The 17,612-nt window shown below is 35.7% G+C and overlaps 1 protein-coding gene across 1 annotated transcript in view; it reads left to right on the top strand.

Moving 5' to 3' along the window:
* Positions 1–3,259: 3,259 nt before the first annotated feature.
* LOC129225889 (runt-related transcription factor 1-like) overlaps positions 3,260–17,612 on the top strand; it is a 75,015-nt gene continuing 60,662 nt past the window's right edge. Inside the window, exon 1 of the mRNA XM_054860419.1 lies at positions 3,260–3,560. Within this exon, the coding sequence (XP_054716394.1) occupies positions 3,260–3,560 (301 nt within the window). The remainder of the gene's footprint in view (positions 3,561–17,612) is intronic.

Genomic DNA, 17,612 nt, shown 5'->3' with positions numbered 1-17,612 from the left:
CATACTGAGCACAGACACGTGTCCCCTTCTTTAGAACACTTTGAAGTACTTTTTGGAACAATGAAAAACACATCTGAGAACAATTTTTGAACACTTACATTTGTTCTCTTTCTTAGAACACTTTGAAGCACATTTTGCATGTTTTCAGAACACTTTTTAGATTATTTTCTCCGAGAACAATTTTTAGATTATTTTTGAAAAATTTTTTAACGTATTTAAGGATACATTTTGATCATTAACACTGCAACCTTTTCTAGAACATTTTTAGGCCAATTTTTAAGCAAATTTTTAGAACATTTATGATACTCATCTTTTTCCAGAAAACGTGGCTGCGCAATAGTTACACTGTAAACGTCTCGGAGACACTGTCAGACACAGAAAGCTCATATCAGCTGATATCACCTTCACACTGGTAGTTAAAATTATTTATTAAATCAGGGACCTGTAAATTAAGATATAAAGGCAATAAAATCTGTGTAATCAGCAGAGGAAATGCTCAGGAGGAACGTGCTCAGCCTGCACTCAGTACGTTAGTACGTATGTGGCTATGTCGGGTTCCGAACCTGAGACCCTCCGATCTCAAGCCCTGTGTCGCATCTTCTAAGCAGCTCACGGTCTCCCAGCGGATAAAAGTGCTTCAGACGAAGTTAATTTCGTGATTATTTTGGTTCAGTGCTACAAGGTGACAGCCATCTTCCAGAATACCTTGGAATTTTGGCTCAGAATCAGAGGAAACTAGGGAAAGCTGCACTTAGAGGGGATTAGACAATGTGTCTCAAGAACCACCTCACCATCCGATTTCACAAGACAGGGTTTGCTAAGCTCGGTTTAGAAATCGCCACTATCTCCAAATCTCCGTCTAGCATTGCTACGAGAAAGGATGGGTCGGATTCAAATCCCTCCCCGTTAGCCTTGGCTTTAACACATATTGTCAATCCTAATACAGTAGTTTTTTGCCATGTAAGAACCTAAAGTGTCCCTCCCCCTCTCCTCCCTCGAAATGGAAAATTCGTGCTGCGCTTGTGCCCCAGTCAAATGTATAACTGTAAGGCAACGAGTCAGACATGTGATAATAAACTTACCACAGAGACGAAATTAAAACACGTCATCTGCTTTTTAAGAGAACGTAATAAACAAGGCGTGTAATGGTAAGATAAAGGGATTGCAGTTACGTCCCGGTAATTTCGATCATTCGCTCACATTTCAAAGAAGTAAAAAAGGTCAAATAGCATTCAAAATACTTTGTATCGCAATTTTTAAATGTATTTTGACTGATAATGCAGAAGAAAAAATGTCCTATTTTACTTTGGTTTCAACGCAATTTTTACTCTTGTAAATAAATCAAGTTATTTCTTCTTTCCAATATTTCTTACGAATACATCTAATTTCCCCCCAAAAGTAAATTAGACTTAAATATTTTTTAAAATATTGTCTGTGTTAGTCCTCAAATTTTTTTTCTATCAATTTGAGTAGAATATTACTATTTTTTCACATATTTTTTTTAATTTGTTTTAATCAGTAGATCTATTTATGATAGTTATTGTTATAGTTGATCTTCATCACTCCTAAACCCAACTAATGCCAATTAAAACTTTCATTACGAAAACAATACAATAAAAATCCCGAAATAAATTTTAATTGTTAAAAAGGGATCTCAAAGAGCAAATTCAACTTCTGACAGTCAATTAATAACATCAGTTTCGAAAAACAATTCATAAAACTGGAAACAAAACTTTCTCCGACATTCTTGGAGCGATAACCATCAGCAGAGCCGAACACAGACATTGTATGCTGAAGAGGAGAGCAAGGAGGAGAGAAAGGATTTTTTTTTTCTTTTACTGTCTTATAACTGGTAACTAAGTAAAATTTTTGACTGTTTTAATTTGAAAGTCGCAACTTCAGATTTAAAAGCCACCTGTAATTACAAAAGATTAGTCAACAAAATAGTTTGGTAGGTGCTATTAATACAAAAACGTTATAAAAATAAGCAAACCAACTGGTTCCGGGTAGCTATTATTGCAAAACGTTTTATAAATAATCCAGCACTTCACAAAACATCGCGTGATTTTACATAATTGTTGGAAAATGACCAGAAAATGGGGTTGATTTAAACTATCTAACTGTAGCCATCTTGTGTTTGTTAACAAATAAATGTTTGTAATTATTTTAAGCAAGGCTTTTAAGATCATTTTCATTCTCTGCTTTGCTTTTGAGATAAATCGGGAATTGGGACGGTCGTCAAGCTTTGGAGTGTATAATTTTGTTTTTATTGGGAAAATTGCTTCCTTGTCACGCATGGGGAAGGATCAGAATAATAAGAAAGATATAGAAGATAACTTCGTGCTGGCCACAACATACTGGTTTTATTTTATTATTATTATTATTATTATTTTTTTTTTATTTTTATTTTTTTTTTTTTTTTGCTCTTTTACAACTGGGAACTAAGTAAAATATATATGACTGTATTCATTTGAACGTCTTGACATCAGATTCAAAAACTACCTGTAATTAGAAAATATTAGAGTACAGTTAATTTTAAAAAGGCACAAAAAAATAAACAAACCAACTGATCTCCGGTAGCTATTATAACAAAACGATTTAGAAATAATCTAGCTTCCCAAAACTGAAAACAAAACTTTCTCCGAAGTTCTTGGCGCGATAACCATCAGCAGACCGAAACAGAGACATCAGATGCTGAAGACAAAAGTGAGGAGGAGGGAAAAAAATATTTTTTGTTCTTTTTTCCTGTTTTATAACTGGGAACGAAGTAAATATATGTGACTGTATTAATTTGAAAGTCGTAACATCAGCTTCAAAAACTACCTGTAATTAGCAAATATTGGAGTACTGTTAATTTTAAAAGTCAGAAAAATAAACAAATCAACTGATCCCTAGTAGCTACAAAACGATTTAGAAATAATCTAGCTTCACAAAACTGAAAACAAAACTTTCTCCGACATTCTTGGCGCGATAACCATCAGAGCAGACCCAAACAGAGACATCGGATGAAGGAGAGAGAAAGAGAGGAGAGAGATAGAGGAAGATGAAAAAAAAAAGCGCGCAAACACAAAAACAGCAAAAGCCATAGGGGGAGGGAGACAGCGACTGCGCTGCGGCAACCATGGACGCAACAAGCCTCAATTGGCTGGCTCTGCCCGAGCGGCGGGGATCACACAGAAACCCGGCGTTGGCGATCCCATCATTCGTGGCTCGGATGCACGTGCCGCCGAGCAGCGATCGTGAGCGACGAGCCGCCCCGATGACCGAGTTCGTGGAGCGGGGCTTGTGCGAACTGCTCGGGGAGCCGGCGGGGGAGCTGGTGCGCACGGGGAGCCCCAACGTGCTGTGCTCGGCGCTGCCCGGACACTGGAGGTCGAACAAGACGCTCCCGGTCGCCTTCCGGGTCGTGGTGCTGGGCGAGGCGCCGGACGGGACCACGGTCACCGTCCGGGCGGGCAACGACGAGAACTACTGCGGAGAGATGCGGAACTCGACCGCGGTCCTCAAGAACCAGGTGGCCAAGTTCAACGATCTCAGGTTCGTCGGGCGGAGTGGAAGGGGTGAGTACGGATGAAATTTGTTTGTATAAATAACTTTTATATGGTCAATATTGCCTGTTTATGTCCAAATGACCACCAGACTAGTAGTAGACCAGACTAGTAGTAGAGGCCAGACCATGTAGGCCTCAACAAAGGCCTACGATGACCACAATAGCAGTTGAGCCCGGGAACCATAGGGACCTCAAAGGAGATACAGAAATACACCAGATAACTGTTTTACATAGTTAAATGAAGGATCCTGCAAAAATGTATTGCGATTAACCCCAAACCTGTAAATCCGCCACAGGGTCTCGACCCTAAACTTTCCCACAATGGTACCATTGAAAAGCCCCTTACGACCGTTTCTGTCAGGGATTTGAGTGACACTTTTGATAGATCCAGAAGAGCCTCTTAGGTCCATATGTCAGGTGTGATGGAGAATTAGATGGTAAATTTTCCCACCGTGGTACCAACGAGGAGTTTCTTGCGACCATTTCGGTCAGGAATGAAAATGTCAGTTTTAACATATCCAGAAAAACCACTTACGTTCATATGTTCACAGCGTAAGGTCCAGCAAATATTAAGATTGCAAACTGTCCCGCCATGGGAACCCGATGAATCCTTTACCACCATTTCGATCAGGATTGAATGTGCCTCTTTAAAAACATTCAGTAAAACCACTTTCAATAGTCCGGAGTGAAAACTTTTGTAAAGATAGTATAGATTTTACACCTTCTGGCCAAGGTACTACTGAGAAGTTCCTTTGAAATAATCTTTCGGGTCAGGAATGAAATTAGCAGTTTTGCCACAACCATAAAAAGTTACTTAAGTTCATATGTCCAGAGTGCAAGATCTAGCGAAGATTTTGGTTTCAAATTTTCCCGCCATTGGAACCCCTGCAAGTCCGTTACGAATCATTTCTACCAGGATTAAATGTGCCTGTATGATAACATCCAGTAAAGCTACTTTCAATACTCCGGAGTGAAAGCTCCCGTAAAGATATAGCTCTTGCTCTTATACCTTCTCGCCAGGGTACTCACGAGAAGTCCCTTAAGATCATTCAGATCAGGAATGAAAGCATCAGTTTTACCACAACCGGAAGAGTCACTTAAGTCCATATGCCCAGAGTGAAAGGTCCAGTAAAAATCTAGAGTGCGAACTTTCCTGACAGTGTACCATAAGGGAGTCCTTAATAGTTAGGAAATGAAAGTGGCAATTTCACAACTTCCAAATAACAACAGCAGTCCAATAAAGATCTAGATTGCAAAGCTTCCCACCATACTAGCCCGGAGGAGTGCATTACAATCATTCCCACTAGAAACGAAAAATCCAGTTTTACCACATCCAAGGAATTTACTAAAGTTTAACTGTCCGGAGTTAAAGATCCGGAAAAACCACTTAAGTCCAAAAATCAGAATTATATTGCTTCGTTAGTCTTCCCAGAAAATACTCGACTGATTTTAGTAGCATGGTTTATCCCGTATAAGTAATAAATAAGAAATTTCATATCCATTTCAGGACGGATTTTCGACTGAGCTGGGTTTTTACTCTGTTAAATATATTAAAATTCTCTCCGAAACAGCAGAAGCCCATTCTTCTAACCCCGATTATAATTTTTTGGGGAGGGGGAAGATACAACGTCCATGTTCAATAGTTCCTGCTACCTCAATACTTTCTTGCCAAAGATCACTTGAAAGTAATCCTTGCGAAAATATTTCATTAGACAAACACGAATTTCAGAAATACTAATATTAAAATTGTAAATACCTCAAACACTTACTTAACTTGATTCTTCCAGTTTTCGTGCAATTAGTTAACGATACGTTAATCATTTACAACGTTTTAGTTTAATTCTTTCACTAGTAATTCTTATAAAAATATATTTTGTGCTTCAGGTATAGCTTGGTTCTGATAAATTGACTTCTGATCGGCTTTCGGTTTAACTATCCTATTTGTTACTATAACGAGTGAGGATAGCCTGTTTATGCTGCCGATGCAACTTCTAAGATTCGATTTTATTCACCAATTTATGAGCATGCTAAATCGTATGAATTAATTTTCAAAGAAAATAAGGCTTACGCTTCCTTTGTAAAATTTCCAATTGATCGCTTGAGAAGTTCATGGTAGAACTATCATTTATTCATCATCAAATATTGAAACTCATGATATCATTGAAAAAAAAGTTATATTTTGATAATTTACTATAAGAACTTATTTGAAAACCATTCTCTCGGGACTTTTCAATATGTTCGAGTGTCAGTTCTTCACACTTCACCTTTCAGAGATTTTAAAATTGTCTCCATGTTAAATATCACACACACACACACACACAAATTAAACTATCCCTTTCTTGAATACTTCAAAACATTCGGTTGTTGTACTGTTTACATTTCAATCCTTAAGGCTCGAAATATTTATTAAAAATAAATTCAGTTTCCACGTCTGCAATTTTTCGCTAATTTGTGCTGCTTTAATCATTGCCGTTTCTCTTTTACTACTCAACGAAAGTTTGTTTTATTTCTAAGTACCAATGGGTTTTTACTGCAACATGCGACATCAATTTTGATCCTTGATAGCCTTTCTAGAAAACCAGAGATATGCTTTAGATTTCAATTTTAATGCTTTAGATTTCGAACTGTCGTTATAGAAAACAATCCTAACAAACTTTGCGTAAATACTTGTTATGTTCCAATCATTTATCTGAAGGATACTTGATTACAAATCCCTGTAGAAATAATTCTTATATTCCAACTAGCACTTTTTAGATGGCGGCAGTTTAAGTTTTTCGTTGCGTTCCTTGAATTTCTCTCATCAAGTCTGGGACACTTAGCAAATCATCATAGAAGGGATTTCTTAACTTCAATCATTAATACTAACAGAGCTTGATTACTTAAACGGCCAATCAGGCCGTGGCCTAGTGCCTCCGCTCTTCAGGGGCTCCCGAATGGCTAAAATTGCTTTAGCCAATGGTTTAACTTGTTTTAGCTAAGAAATAAAACAGTAAGGTTTGACTGGGGGGATCCAAAAAATTGTTTGGCCTAGAGCCCCTCTATATTTTAACTGAACAGTGAATACCAGAGGATTGAAATGTAAGTACCACTTCTTTTTCAAATTTAAGTATTACCATTTTTCAGAGCTTCAGCATGTTCCTTTAAGCTAACTTGCTACTAATTTTATGACCCCTGTATTTAAGCTGTTGCTGACACTTGGAATATTCTGTTGCAAGTCCATACAGAAATACCAGGTTGAGTCAAAAAAATTTTCGTAGTTTCGCTCTCCTGGACTGGCAGGCCTGAATGTAACATATGCAAATTATAGTTCCTGTGCAGCTGATCTAAAATAGTAGAGTGGAATTTGACCTTGATAATCCTTATCAGTTGCTGTGATTTCTCGTACCTGTGTAGACGTTGCAGTCTCTTGAAATGGCGGATGATAAGCTAGCAATTCCTGCTATTTTGAGTTTCCTCTGGAAAAGAGGTCTTAACGCAAGTGCAGTGGCGAAAAAAATGAATGATGTTAAGGGTTCAGGTTCTGTGAATGAGCGCACTGCTCAAAATTGGTTTATGTGTTTCAAAGAAGGTGATACGACCCTTGAAGAGAAACCAAGAACTGGATGGCCATCTGTTGTCGATAACGAAGTTTTTGCTGGAAGCTATCCAACACCAGCCGAGTTCTAGCACTCGAGCATTATCGGCAAAACTTGGTCCTTCCTGAAGTACCATCAATCGACACCTCCACCAACTAGGACTCGTGAATAGGCGCTGTCGAGAAGTACTTTTGTAGGTGAAAAAAAAAAGAAAAAACTTTTGACTCAACCTAGTAGTTCATACGTGCAACCATCGATTCCTTATTCACCTGTTGCAAATTCTTTAAAGATACATTTACAAGGCATCCTCTACGGTTCTTTCACCGCAAATGAAATCAATTCCTTCCTTGCTGAAAGTTTCACGCATTATTTTGAAATTTTCTGAAACAATTTAGAGGAGTAATAAGAAATTCACCGATACAGAATTTGTCTGAAGTTACTTAGAGAAGCAGTGAAAATTCATTGAAACAGTTTAGCGGACAGTTAAGAAATTCTTTAAGAGAGAAGTCCGTAAGAAAAATTGTGGTTTATGTTGCCTGTGACATACCAAAAGCTCTTGGTTTTAATATTACTACCAATTCACCAATTATAATACAGCAATTTATATACATATAAAGTCGGATGAGACCCCTCTTCCCCCCGCCCCTCACCAGCAGGCAGGTCTCGATTAAGATATTAGGGGGCAACGGCCAAAACGCTTTTTCGGAGCCCCTTTGTAGTAAAACCTCACAATTTAGCCATTGACTAAAACAGTTTTAGCCATTCGGGAGCACCTACAAAGCGGAGGCTATAGGCCACGGCCTAATAGGCCAATTCAATAATCAGCAGGTCAATCTGTCTGCGTTACTATGGTGCCATTCGGTCGAAATAAAAGGAAGTAGGAGTTGAATTCGGTTTTAGATTTAACTGTCTGGGACTTAATGGTACTTCTTGGATCTGACATTCACGACATATGTATAGTGACTTAACTACTACTATAAAACTACTTGCTTTTCGAAGTACCGATTCATTGAATTCATTAAGACTGCATTTTAAAAAAAACCCCACAAAATAAGCCATTTATGAGCAGTTCTATCCTATCTGTCTCGTTTTCCTTATTGCGTTTTTTCATCCCCTACTCTCCGCTTTCACGAACATTATTTGATGTTCATAAAATGCTAAAGTACGACTAAAACCTTGCAAAACGAAGAAGAATTAAGAACAAAATTCTGCCCACTCTCTTTTTTTGTACCAAAACATATAATTATCTTGTGAGTAACAAAACATTATTTTATCTTAACAACACTTTTCTTAAGTAGAATAATTGAGGAAAACACTTAGCTTGACCTTCATATTTCGGTACGATTTGTTTTCAAAAATTTTGAAAGAATTTACTTTTAATATCGGTTTTTTTTTAAGATGTGGTTCTACCATTTCAGCCTCGAACAAATTAATTCGTCATAATTGTTCTTAAAAAGTTAATTACATTTTGCGGTCCTTTGAAGCTTTTTCTCTCAAGAGCAGATCTTGGTTTAAAAAAATCTGAATAAGCATTCCATCTATGGGAAGTAATCAGTTACTTCCAGCTTATGCCCTGCTGTCAGTATCAAAACCTGGAGAAACTTAGGTTAGAAAACGTGGGAAAATCATTTATTTCAAAATAATTTTTGCTAAATTTTGAAAAATTAATTTACCTTTCCCTATTAAACTTATTTTCAACAGCAAACGTTTATGAAGTTCCATTGCATCATTTCTTGATTTCAAAACTAAATTTATCTGAACCTTTAAAAACCATAATTTTTTCCACCTTAAGCACTTATCATCAGGCTTCAGAAAAACTAAGCTGAAAAAAATTTTTTTGTGTTTCAAATCTAAAACTAACTTTACCAGATTACAAGATGATGTTTTTGGCCTTCGTTTATAAATTCAAAACTTTCAGAAACTTCTTAATTTCTTCGTTCGAAAAATTCAAGTTTTTGTAATTTTTAGAGACAGATTTTTCTACTATTACAGGCACACAAGTTTCGTTTAAGAACCCTGCTTGCATAATTTTTCCATTACGAAAGTAGATTCATATCCACCTCATTTTCTTACTTCATTTACTTCACTAACTTCATTTACTTACTGAATAAATAACTGAAAAAAAGACCTTTCATAAACTAAATCACTTTATTATTTTCATCCGTCTCATTTAAGAGGATTGCATAGTAGGGTGGGCCGAAATAAGCCGAAAAAATTTTTTTTTCGAAATCAATTTTTGGATAGCGCGCCAAAGTTGCGTAGTGAGCTAGTTAGCACTCACAAAAAATTTCTTGGATATTAAAAAATATCTAGCCGGCGCTATTTGACACTGAAAAACCGAAAAAAAAGGAGAAAAAAGAATTTTTGTCGAATTTTTTTTTAAAACTAAATTCCAAATATTTTACTGGAACGCACCGAAAATGTTATATAATGAGCCAGTTCGAGCCCATAAAATGTTTCATTGATTTTAATGACCATTTAACCGCTCCTTTCCGAAATCAAAAACTGGAGAAAAATGAAAAAATATTGAATTTCTTTAAAAACCAATGTAAAAATAATTTTTCAAAATTAAATCATAGACTAATTAATTAAATAGCACTATTAATCATAGTAATTATTATCACGCAATAGTATCATACATTTTCTAAAATTACATATAAAGATAATGAAATTTTGAAAAAGAAATCTTCAAATTTGATTTAAAATACCTCATGCATAATGAATATTATTTTTTGGAATAATATTGTCCCTTTTTATCAAATGATGGAAGTTCTTCCCTAGCTTGAAGTTTGGCACGAATGTATCCATCTCGTGGCAGTTTCACCACGAACTTTTATTGCAGCTTCGGTTATTAGTTTCACACAACGTTCCACAGCTTGCGTGTGACAGGGAAATTTCTCGAAAGTGAACTCTGTAGGCTGTTCCAAAAATTCATTTTCCAAAAATGTTGGGCACCATACTGGCAGTTCGGTTTCATTTTTATTTCAAACCACATTGGAGCATAAAATAACAATACATACTTTACAAGCATTGTAAGATTTTCTGATGAAGTTGGAGTGCCTATATACAAGCGTAACAAACGGTTTGCAGTTGTCAGCCATCGCGAATGACTGAGTTTGCCTGGACTACTGTCAGCCACGATAGAAGAACAACTACCATCTTTTACGGAAAGACAGATTCTGTACAAATATTGTTGTTCAGTATTTAAACTTTTTATATCTTCCATGTCCAAAACCAGAAGATTGCAGTCAATTTTATCAAATTTGTCCACCGAATTTTTTTCACAATCTCTAAGAAGTTGTTTAATAGCTCCAAAATATGAATGTGGTCCCTTTGTGCAACCGTCTAATTCCAGAATAAAGTGCCTCAGTGGCAACTCATTAGTATGCAGCAGACATATGTTCCACTGCAAAGGTCTTTTGAGATGTCTCAAGTAAACGAATTACTCCACCTTTCCATCCCGTATTTACATTTGTTCCGTCACATCCAATAACACATAAGTTAAGCAAGCTCATATTATACTTTTTTGCAAAGCCTATAATACCTTGCGAAATTTCTTTTGCACTTTCACCAACTGTTAATGATAAATGACCGATGTACTTGCTACCTGGTTCTTCTGTCAGTGCTAAATGAGCTTCAGATGTTAATTTTTGATGGCCAGACGTCATTTGAAGGGTGTCATCTTTGCGGCAGTCAAAATACAAACTCTTTATAGCTGCTCCTTTAACTGCTCTTAAATCTCTTTCTCTTAGCTCGCTCCTTTTTTTTTTTTTTTTTTTTTTTATCGACTTCCCTTCTTGCTTTGTTTTTATAGACTATATATTTTTGTTTTGTTTAGAAGAAACTAAATCGAAATCACCTAGAACTGCTGTAGCAATTTTAGCCACTGCTCTATTTGAAGCGCCAGTTAGATCTGCTGCTAACGCTGTATGAGGTATAGAAAGTCTTATTTGACTTGTCGTTGTTGATGGCGCATCAGTTCGCTTACGTTTTCTTGAAAGCGGATAATTCATTTTAAAATCGTCATCTGTATTTTCTGTGCTTTCTCCTAATTCAAGCTCTGTTTCAGGTTCATTCAATGTAATATGACTTTCCTTAACCCTTAATCCATTTTTTTATTACTCAAGGGCTCTATTAGTCAAACATGTATAAAATAGTTATAAAATAATCTTAGGAATAATAGAAGCAGTTGAGCGCCGTTTATTATTCAAGAGAAACAATTGGAACCGAAGATTAAAGAATTAGCTTCTTATGTAACTATTTTTTATTTGAGTGTGTGCATTTTTTAAAATTGGCGTACAAATGCCGCATGAAATTGATTGAATTTTCACTGTTTTTTCTAAGTAACGTATTCCGTAACATTTCAGTATTTATTTATTTCGAAACTACTTTATTATTTTTATTTTATTTTTTCATTTTTCCCATGTTTCAATCTTAAAGGAGCGTAGCTAAATATTCTACAAAATGCATAAAAGTCTTTGAGGATTTCAACTAATTCACTGACAGATACTTCTAATGTTTGCTGGAACTAGCTTCAAACTTTTATTTTTGACTCCGTTCCAACCTTTTTTTTTTTTTTGAAAAAAAGTGCATTTTTGCCCTTTTTTTCAGTTTTTCAAGGTCAAATAGCGCCGGCTAAATATTAAACAAATTTAACGAAATTTTTTATGGGTAATAACGGGCCCATGTAGCAACTTTTCCGCACTATCCAAAAAGAGATTTCCAAAAAAAGTTTTTTCGGCCCACCCTATTGCATAGTGTCTTCATTATCAGAACTAGATTAAGCATTACCTCCTTACAGGATAAAGCAATCTTCAGATAATACATTTGTTTTTAGAGCATTTTGTCAAAAACTTAACTTATCAGTTTTAATTTTAAGGTCAATCTCTTTATTTATTCAATAAAAGACCAACACTAAAGAAAATCTAGGCGAAGTGCCAAGGCAAAACGTAAAATACGAAAAAAAAAATGCAAGTCAAAGTGACATTTTTAAAAGCTTAAAAAGTAAAAACACCTAGTTTTAAGATCAATGAAAAACAAGTTAAAAGTTTCCAAGACACGACTTGGTTTGTTAAAATTTTGATTGTTAAACATTCAACCGCTATTAGGTACTCATTTTTCATCTTGAAGTTTCAAGTGTATTATTTTGTAATCTTAAAATATGTATAGTTACATTTAGTACATTTACAAAAAGAAAAGCATTTTTCTCATACAGGCTGACAGGAACTGTGAAATGTCCACTGCAAATCGTTACGCGGTTGTATTTCTCCTGAGGAAAAAAAAAAGCAATTTTTTCATAAACATTACTTTTTTTTTTCTTTTGAGAAGTTCAAATGAAATATAATTTTGAATTCAAATTTAAATGAAAAAAGCTGCAGCTTTTGGGTTCAACTTACATGATTTCTACAAAAAGTTCGAATGTCCTTCTTAAACTGCCATTAATTGTAATGGAGACATGAAAAATATTTTTTTATTAAATAAATTTGCGAGAAGAACTCATCCCTGAAAAAGACGCTAGCGTAGACTAAACTCTATCAACAACCTTTTAATGAATTCCGGAGTTTTTTCTATTTATATTGAAGATCGGATGGGAGAGGGGAACATACCAAGCAGTGGAGAAGAATTCTTCCACGTCTACACTCCGTCACCATATAATAAAAAGACCCCTGGCTCCTAGCTCTAAGGGGGTTTTGGGCGATAGGGGTTCAGGGGATTCTTTCTTTTTTTCACAAACGAAGGGAACGACACGTGTCATTGCGCCCTGCTACAACACCCGCACATTGTTTCACTTGCTCATATGAAACTTTAGTTTTTCCAGTAAGATATTTGTCATTGTATTGCAACTGACACATTGTAACGACCGTGCCCTCTTTCATATATGTCGTGGCCAAGACATGTATTTGCTTCAGGAATCTTGTGAATTTATATTGCCATGAAAATGTCAATACCCGTTGAAGCCCATATTCTTTCAATCTAAATTACACTGTAAAAACACTTTTCCTGAAGAATTCAGAAATGCCCCCTTTTAAAGCCAGTCGAGACTGTGGAACATTAGAGTAACCTTATGTAGCTTTAATAAAGCATTTAGGCACTTTCCTGATTTATCAAGAAAGTTTCACACGCAGCATTGCGAACATGGCCAAAGCTAAGACAGAATTGCTATTAAGTTATCAATAATTTTACTTTCCAGCAATTCTTGCAAAGCTACCTAGTCCATGGACCTATTTGCTCCCTTTGAGACTTTAAACTGTCCGGACGGGCCGTAATCGAGCTAAAGCTGATACACTTTATAAATACGCTCAGTTTATCTTTAAACTGGGAGTTAAAAATATTTTTCACAACAGTGACAGCCTACATTCGTGCAACTTGTAGCAATTCAGGAAGCTTTTTGACAATGATATTTGATTTTTCCAAGAAGTAGATAAAAACCATTGAAATCCCGAAACGTTACACGGAAATACCCAGTAACATTTCTGAATTTTTTTAGTGTAATATCCATCTCGTTTAGAAAATTCCGCTCAATTGTTTCAGCGTCATTGTGGTAAAAGAAACACACGGGGGTGAATTTAAACTATTGCTACATGCGTGATAATTTTTGAAAGTAAACAATTGGTGAGTAAATATTAAGCACCGTACAGATTAGAGAAGATATTCTGAGAGTTAGTAGGTGTCATCACTGTTTGAAAATGACACTGTAAAAAAGTTGTTTTTCAAGGTTTTGAGATCTAACAGGTTTACAAATGCGAAGTCACTTGTTTTAACTAGTTATGATTTTTTGTGTGGAAGGTTACTAAAGATAGTTGTGAATTTTACCTTCTCAAATTTTTTTGATTTGGAAATTGGTTGATTCCATTTACTCCATAAATCCTGCATTCTGGAATAAATAGAAACAGCTTCTTCCAATTTTTCGAAAGTTTAAATTTTGATGTAAATTACGCTTTTGTGTGTCTTTCATGTGAATTCAGCGCTTATTTCGTTTCGTTGTATGATTTTTCTCTTAACGATATCAGATTACATTTGGACGATTCATCGGATCGCTTGTAACATACGAGCTACAGTTGATGTAGAACTTATTAAGCTTTTAAAGTAATAGGGTATATTGCGGTTATCTACCTGCATCAACTTTATGGGGATACAAATGGGTGCTTCATTCACCTTATATTTTCAAGGGTAAAAGAAAACACTCTGGGGAAAAAGGACATAAGATTTCATTCACTAACAAGCAGTCGAAAATGAAATTTTCATACCAAGTTACTCACAGAAAGTTTACTCTTGGACAAAATGTACAAAAATTTAACTAGCAATTCATCTAAAAAAAAGAAAAAAAAATTAACTTGAATTCTGAAATTTTGAATTCAAATTATGTTTTTCGCAATCACGAGTTGTGACAGTTGTGTCTACTCATTGGGGGCTATTGTTTCTAGAAACATGTCCTGTCCCCCCAAACCTACCCCTCCTCCTGGGCGGTTACATATGTATAGTTGTGTGTGTGTGTGCAGGCGTGTGTGTATGTGTAGGCGCGCGTGCCTGCATGTGTAGTAGGGTGGGCCGAAATAAGCCGAAAAAATTTTTTTTTCGAAATCAATTTTTGGATAGCGCGCAAAAGTTGCGTAGTGAGCTAGTTAGCACTCACAGAAAATTTCTTAAACATTAAAAAATATCTAGCCAACGCTATTTGACACTGAAAAACCGAAAAAAAAGTGAAAAATGAATTTTTGTCGAAATTTTTTTTAAAAAACTAAATTCCAAACATTTTGCTGGAATGCACCGAAAATGTCATATAATGAGCCAGTTCGAGCCCATAAAATGTTTCATTGATTTTAATGAGCATTTAACCGCTCTTTTCTGTAATCAAAAATTGGAGAAAAATGAAAAAATATTGAATTTCTTTAAAAACCAATGTGAAAATTATTTTTCAAAATTAAATCATAGACTAATTAATTAAATAGCACTATTAATCATAGTAATTATTATCACGCAATAGTATCATACATTTTCTAGAATTACATATAAAGATAATAACATTTTGAAAAAGAAATCTTCAAATTTGATTTATAATACCTCAGGCATAATGAATATTATTTTTTGGAATAATATTGTCTCTTGTTATCAAATGATGGAAGTTCTTTCCTATTTTGAAGTTTGGCACGAATGTATCCATCTCGTGCAGTTTCACCACGAAATTTTATTGCAACTTTGGTTATTAGTTTCACACAACGTTTCACAGCTTGCGTGTGACAGGGAAATTTCTCGAAAGTGAACTCTGTAGGCTGTTCTTCGCACATTTCTGTCAATTGTTGGTCTTTTAGATGCATCTTTCAATTGTTGATCTTTTAGATGCATTGTAAGAGGTGGCTCTGTAACAACAGTTTGCCCAATCAACTAAATCAACATAATCAACGGCTTCAAAATTGAGTTTAGGACGTTTAAAAAATCGTACACCATTCGAGCTCTTCGTGTTCTTATTTCTAGAGTTCAGAATGCGCCTAACAGCTAATCCCCGAATGTATTTTTTTTTGAGTCAAACAACATTGTCAAAAATAGCTGTTCAGGATGAGCGAAATATGCATTATTTGAGAGAACTTTGAAAACTATCTCCTTAACGTTGTCTGGAAACTGCCTTGCAAGAGAAATCATTTTCCAAAAATGTTGGGCACCATACTGGCAGTTCGGTTTCATTTTTATTTCAAACCACATTGGAGCATAAGCTAACATCACATACTTTACAAGCATTGTAAGATTTTCTGATGGAGTTGGTGTACAAGCGTATAGCCTATATACAAGCGCTATACTATACCCAAGCCCTATATACAAGCGTATCAAACGGTTTCCAGTTGTCAGCCATCGCGCATGACTAAGTTTGCCTGGGCAACTGTCAGCCATGCTAGAAGGACAACTACCATCTTTTACGGCAAGACATATTCTATATAAATATTGTTGTTCAGTACTTAAACTTTTTCTATCTTCCATGTCCAAAAACAGAAGAATAAGTCAATTTTATCAAATTTGACCACCGGATTTTTTTTTACAATCTCTATAAAAAGTTGTCCGATAGCTCCAGAATATGAATGTGGCCCCTTTTTGCAACCGTCCAATTCCAGAATAAGATGCCTCAGTGGCAACTTATTAGTGTGCAGCAGACATATGTTCCACTGTAAAGGTATTTGGAGATATGTCTCAAGTAAACGAATTACTCCACCTTTCCATCCCGTATTTACATTTGTTCCGTCGCAACCGTTAAGTTAAGCAAGCTATATATTATACTCTTTTGCAAAGCCTAAAATACCTTGCGATTTTTTTTTTTTGCACTTTCAACAACTGTTAGTGATAAATGACCGATGTACTTGCTACCTGACTCTTCTATCAGTGCTACATGGTACTTCAGATGCATTTTTGATGGCTAGATGTCTTTTGAAGGGTGTCATCTTTGCGGCCGTCAAAATACAAACTCTTTATAGCTGCCCCTTTAACTTTTCTTTAATCCCTTTCTCTCAGCTCGCTCCTTTTTTTTTATCGACTTCTCTCCTTATATTTTTGTTTTGTTTATGAGAAACTAAGTCGAAATCAGCGAGAACTGCTGTAGCAATTTTAGCCCCTGCTCTATTTGAAGCGCCAGTTAGATCTGCTGCTAAAGCTGTATGAGGCATAGAAAGTCTCATTTGACTTGTCGTTGTTGATGGCGCATCAGTTCGCTTACGTTTTCTTGAAAGCGGATAGTTCAATTTAAAATCGTCATCTGTATTTTCTGTGCTTTCTCCTGATTCAAGCTCTGTTTCAGGTTCATTCAATGTAATATGACTTTCCTTAACCCTGAATTCACTTGTGCTGGTTACTGATATGTCTTTCTCATCTAAAGCAACACTTGTTTCAATTTTTTGGCATCTTTTTTCTCTTTTTCGTAGTTTCTGGGTTGTTACTCTATCCATTTTTCCAAATATTCCTAAACTAGTGGTACCCGCACGGCTTTGCCCGTAGTAGAAAATTAAAAGGTCATTTGGTTCACCTGTATATTTACAAATAATGGATGATGAATTTCTCGCCAATTGGCTATGTTCATTCGCTCTCCCATGTTACGGTTCCACGTCATGATAATTTCGCAATTTACTCGTCCATCGTATGATAATTTTGCTCCGGAAAATGTTCTTAAAATTGAAATAGAAAAAGAAAAAAAACGAATGTTCGAAAAATCGCTTCGAGATGCACACCCTCATGCTACAAACTAACTTAGTGTCAAATTTCATGAAAATCGGTCGAACGGTCTAGGCGCTATGCGTGTCACAGACATCTAGACATAAATCCGGACAGAGACTTTCAGCTTTATTATTAGTAAAGATATTCTACGAAATGCATGAAAGTCTTTGAGGATTTCAACTAATTTACTGACAGATACTTCTAATGTTTGCTGAAACTAGCTTCAACTTTTTATTTTTGACCCCCCCCCCCCCCCCCCCCCCAAAGTGATTGAAAAGTGCATTTTCGCCCTTTTT

Source organism: Uloborus diversus, chromosome 7 (assembly GCF_026930045.1).
Source record: "Uloborus diversus isolate 005 chromosome 7, Udiv.v.3.1, whole genome shotgun sequence".
Taxonomy (NCBI): Eukaryota; Metazoa; Arthropoda; class Arachnida; order Araneae; family Uloboridae; genus Uloborus; species Uloborus diversus.
The sequence above is the reverse complement of the archived record's forward strand: the minus strand, read 5'-3'. Positions and strand labels throughout refer to the sequence as shown.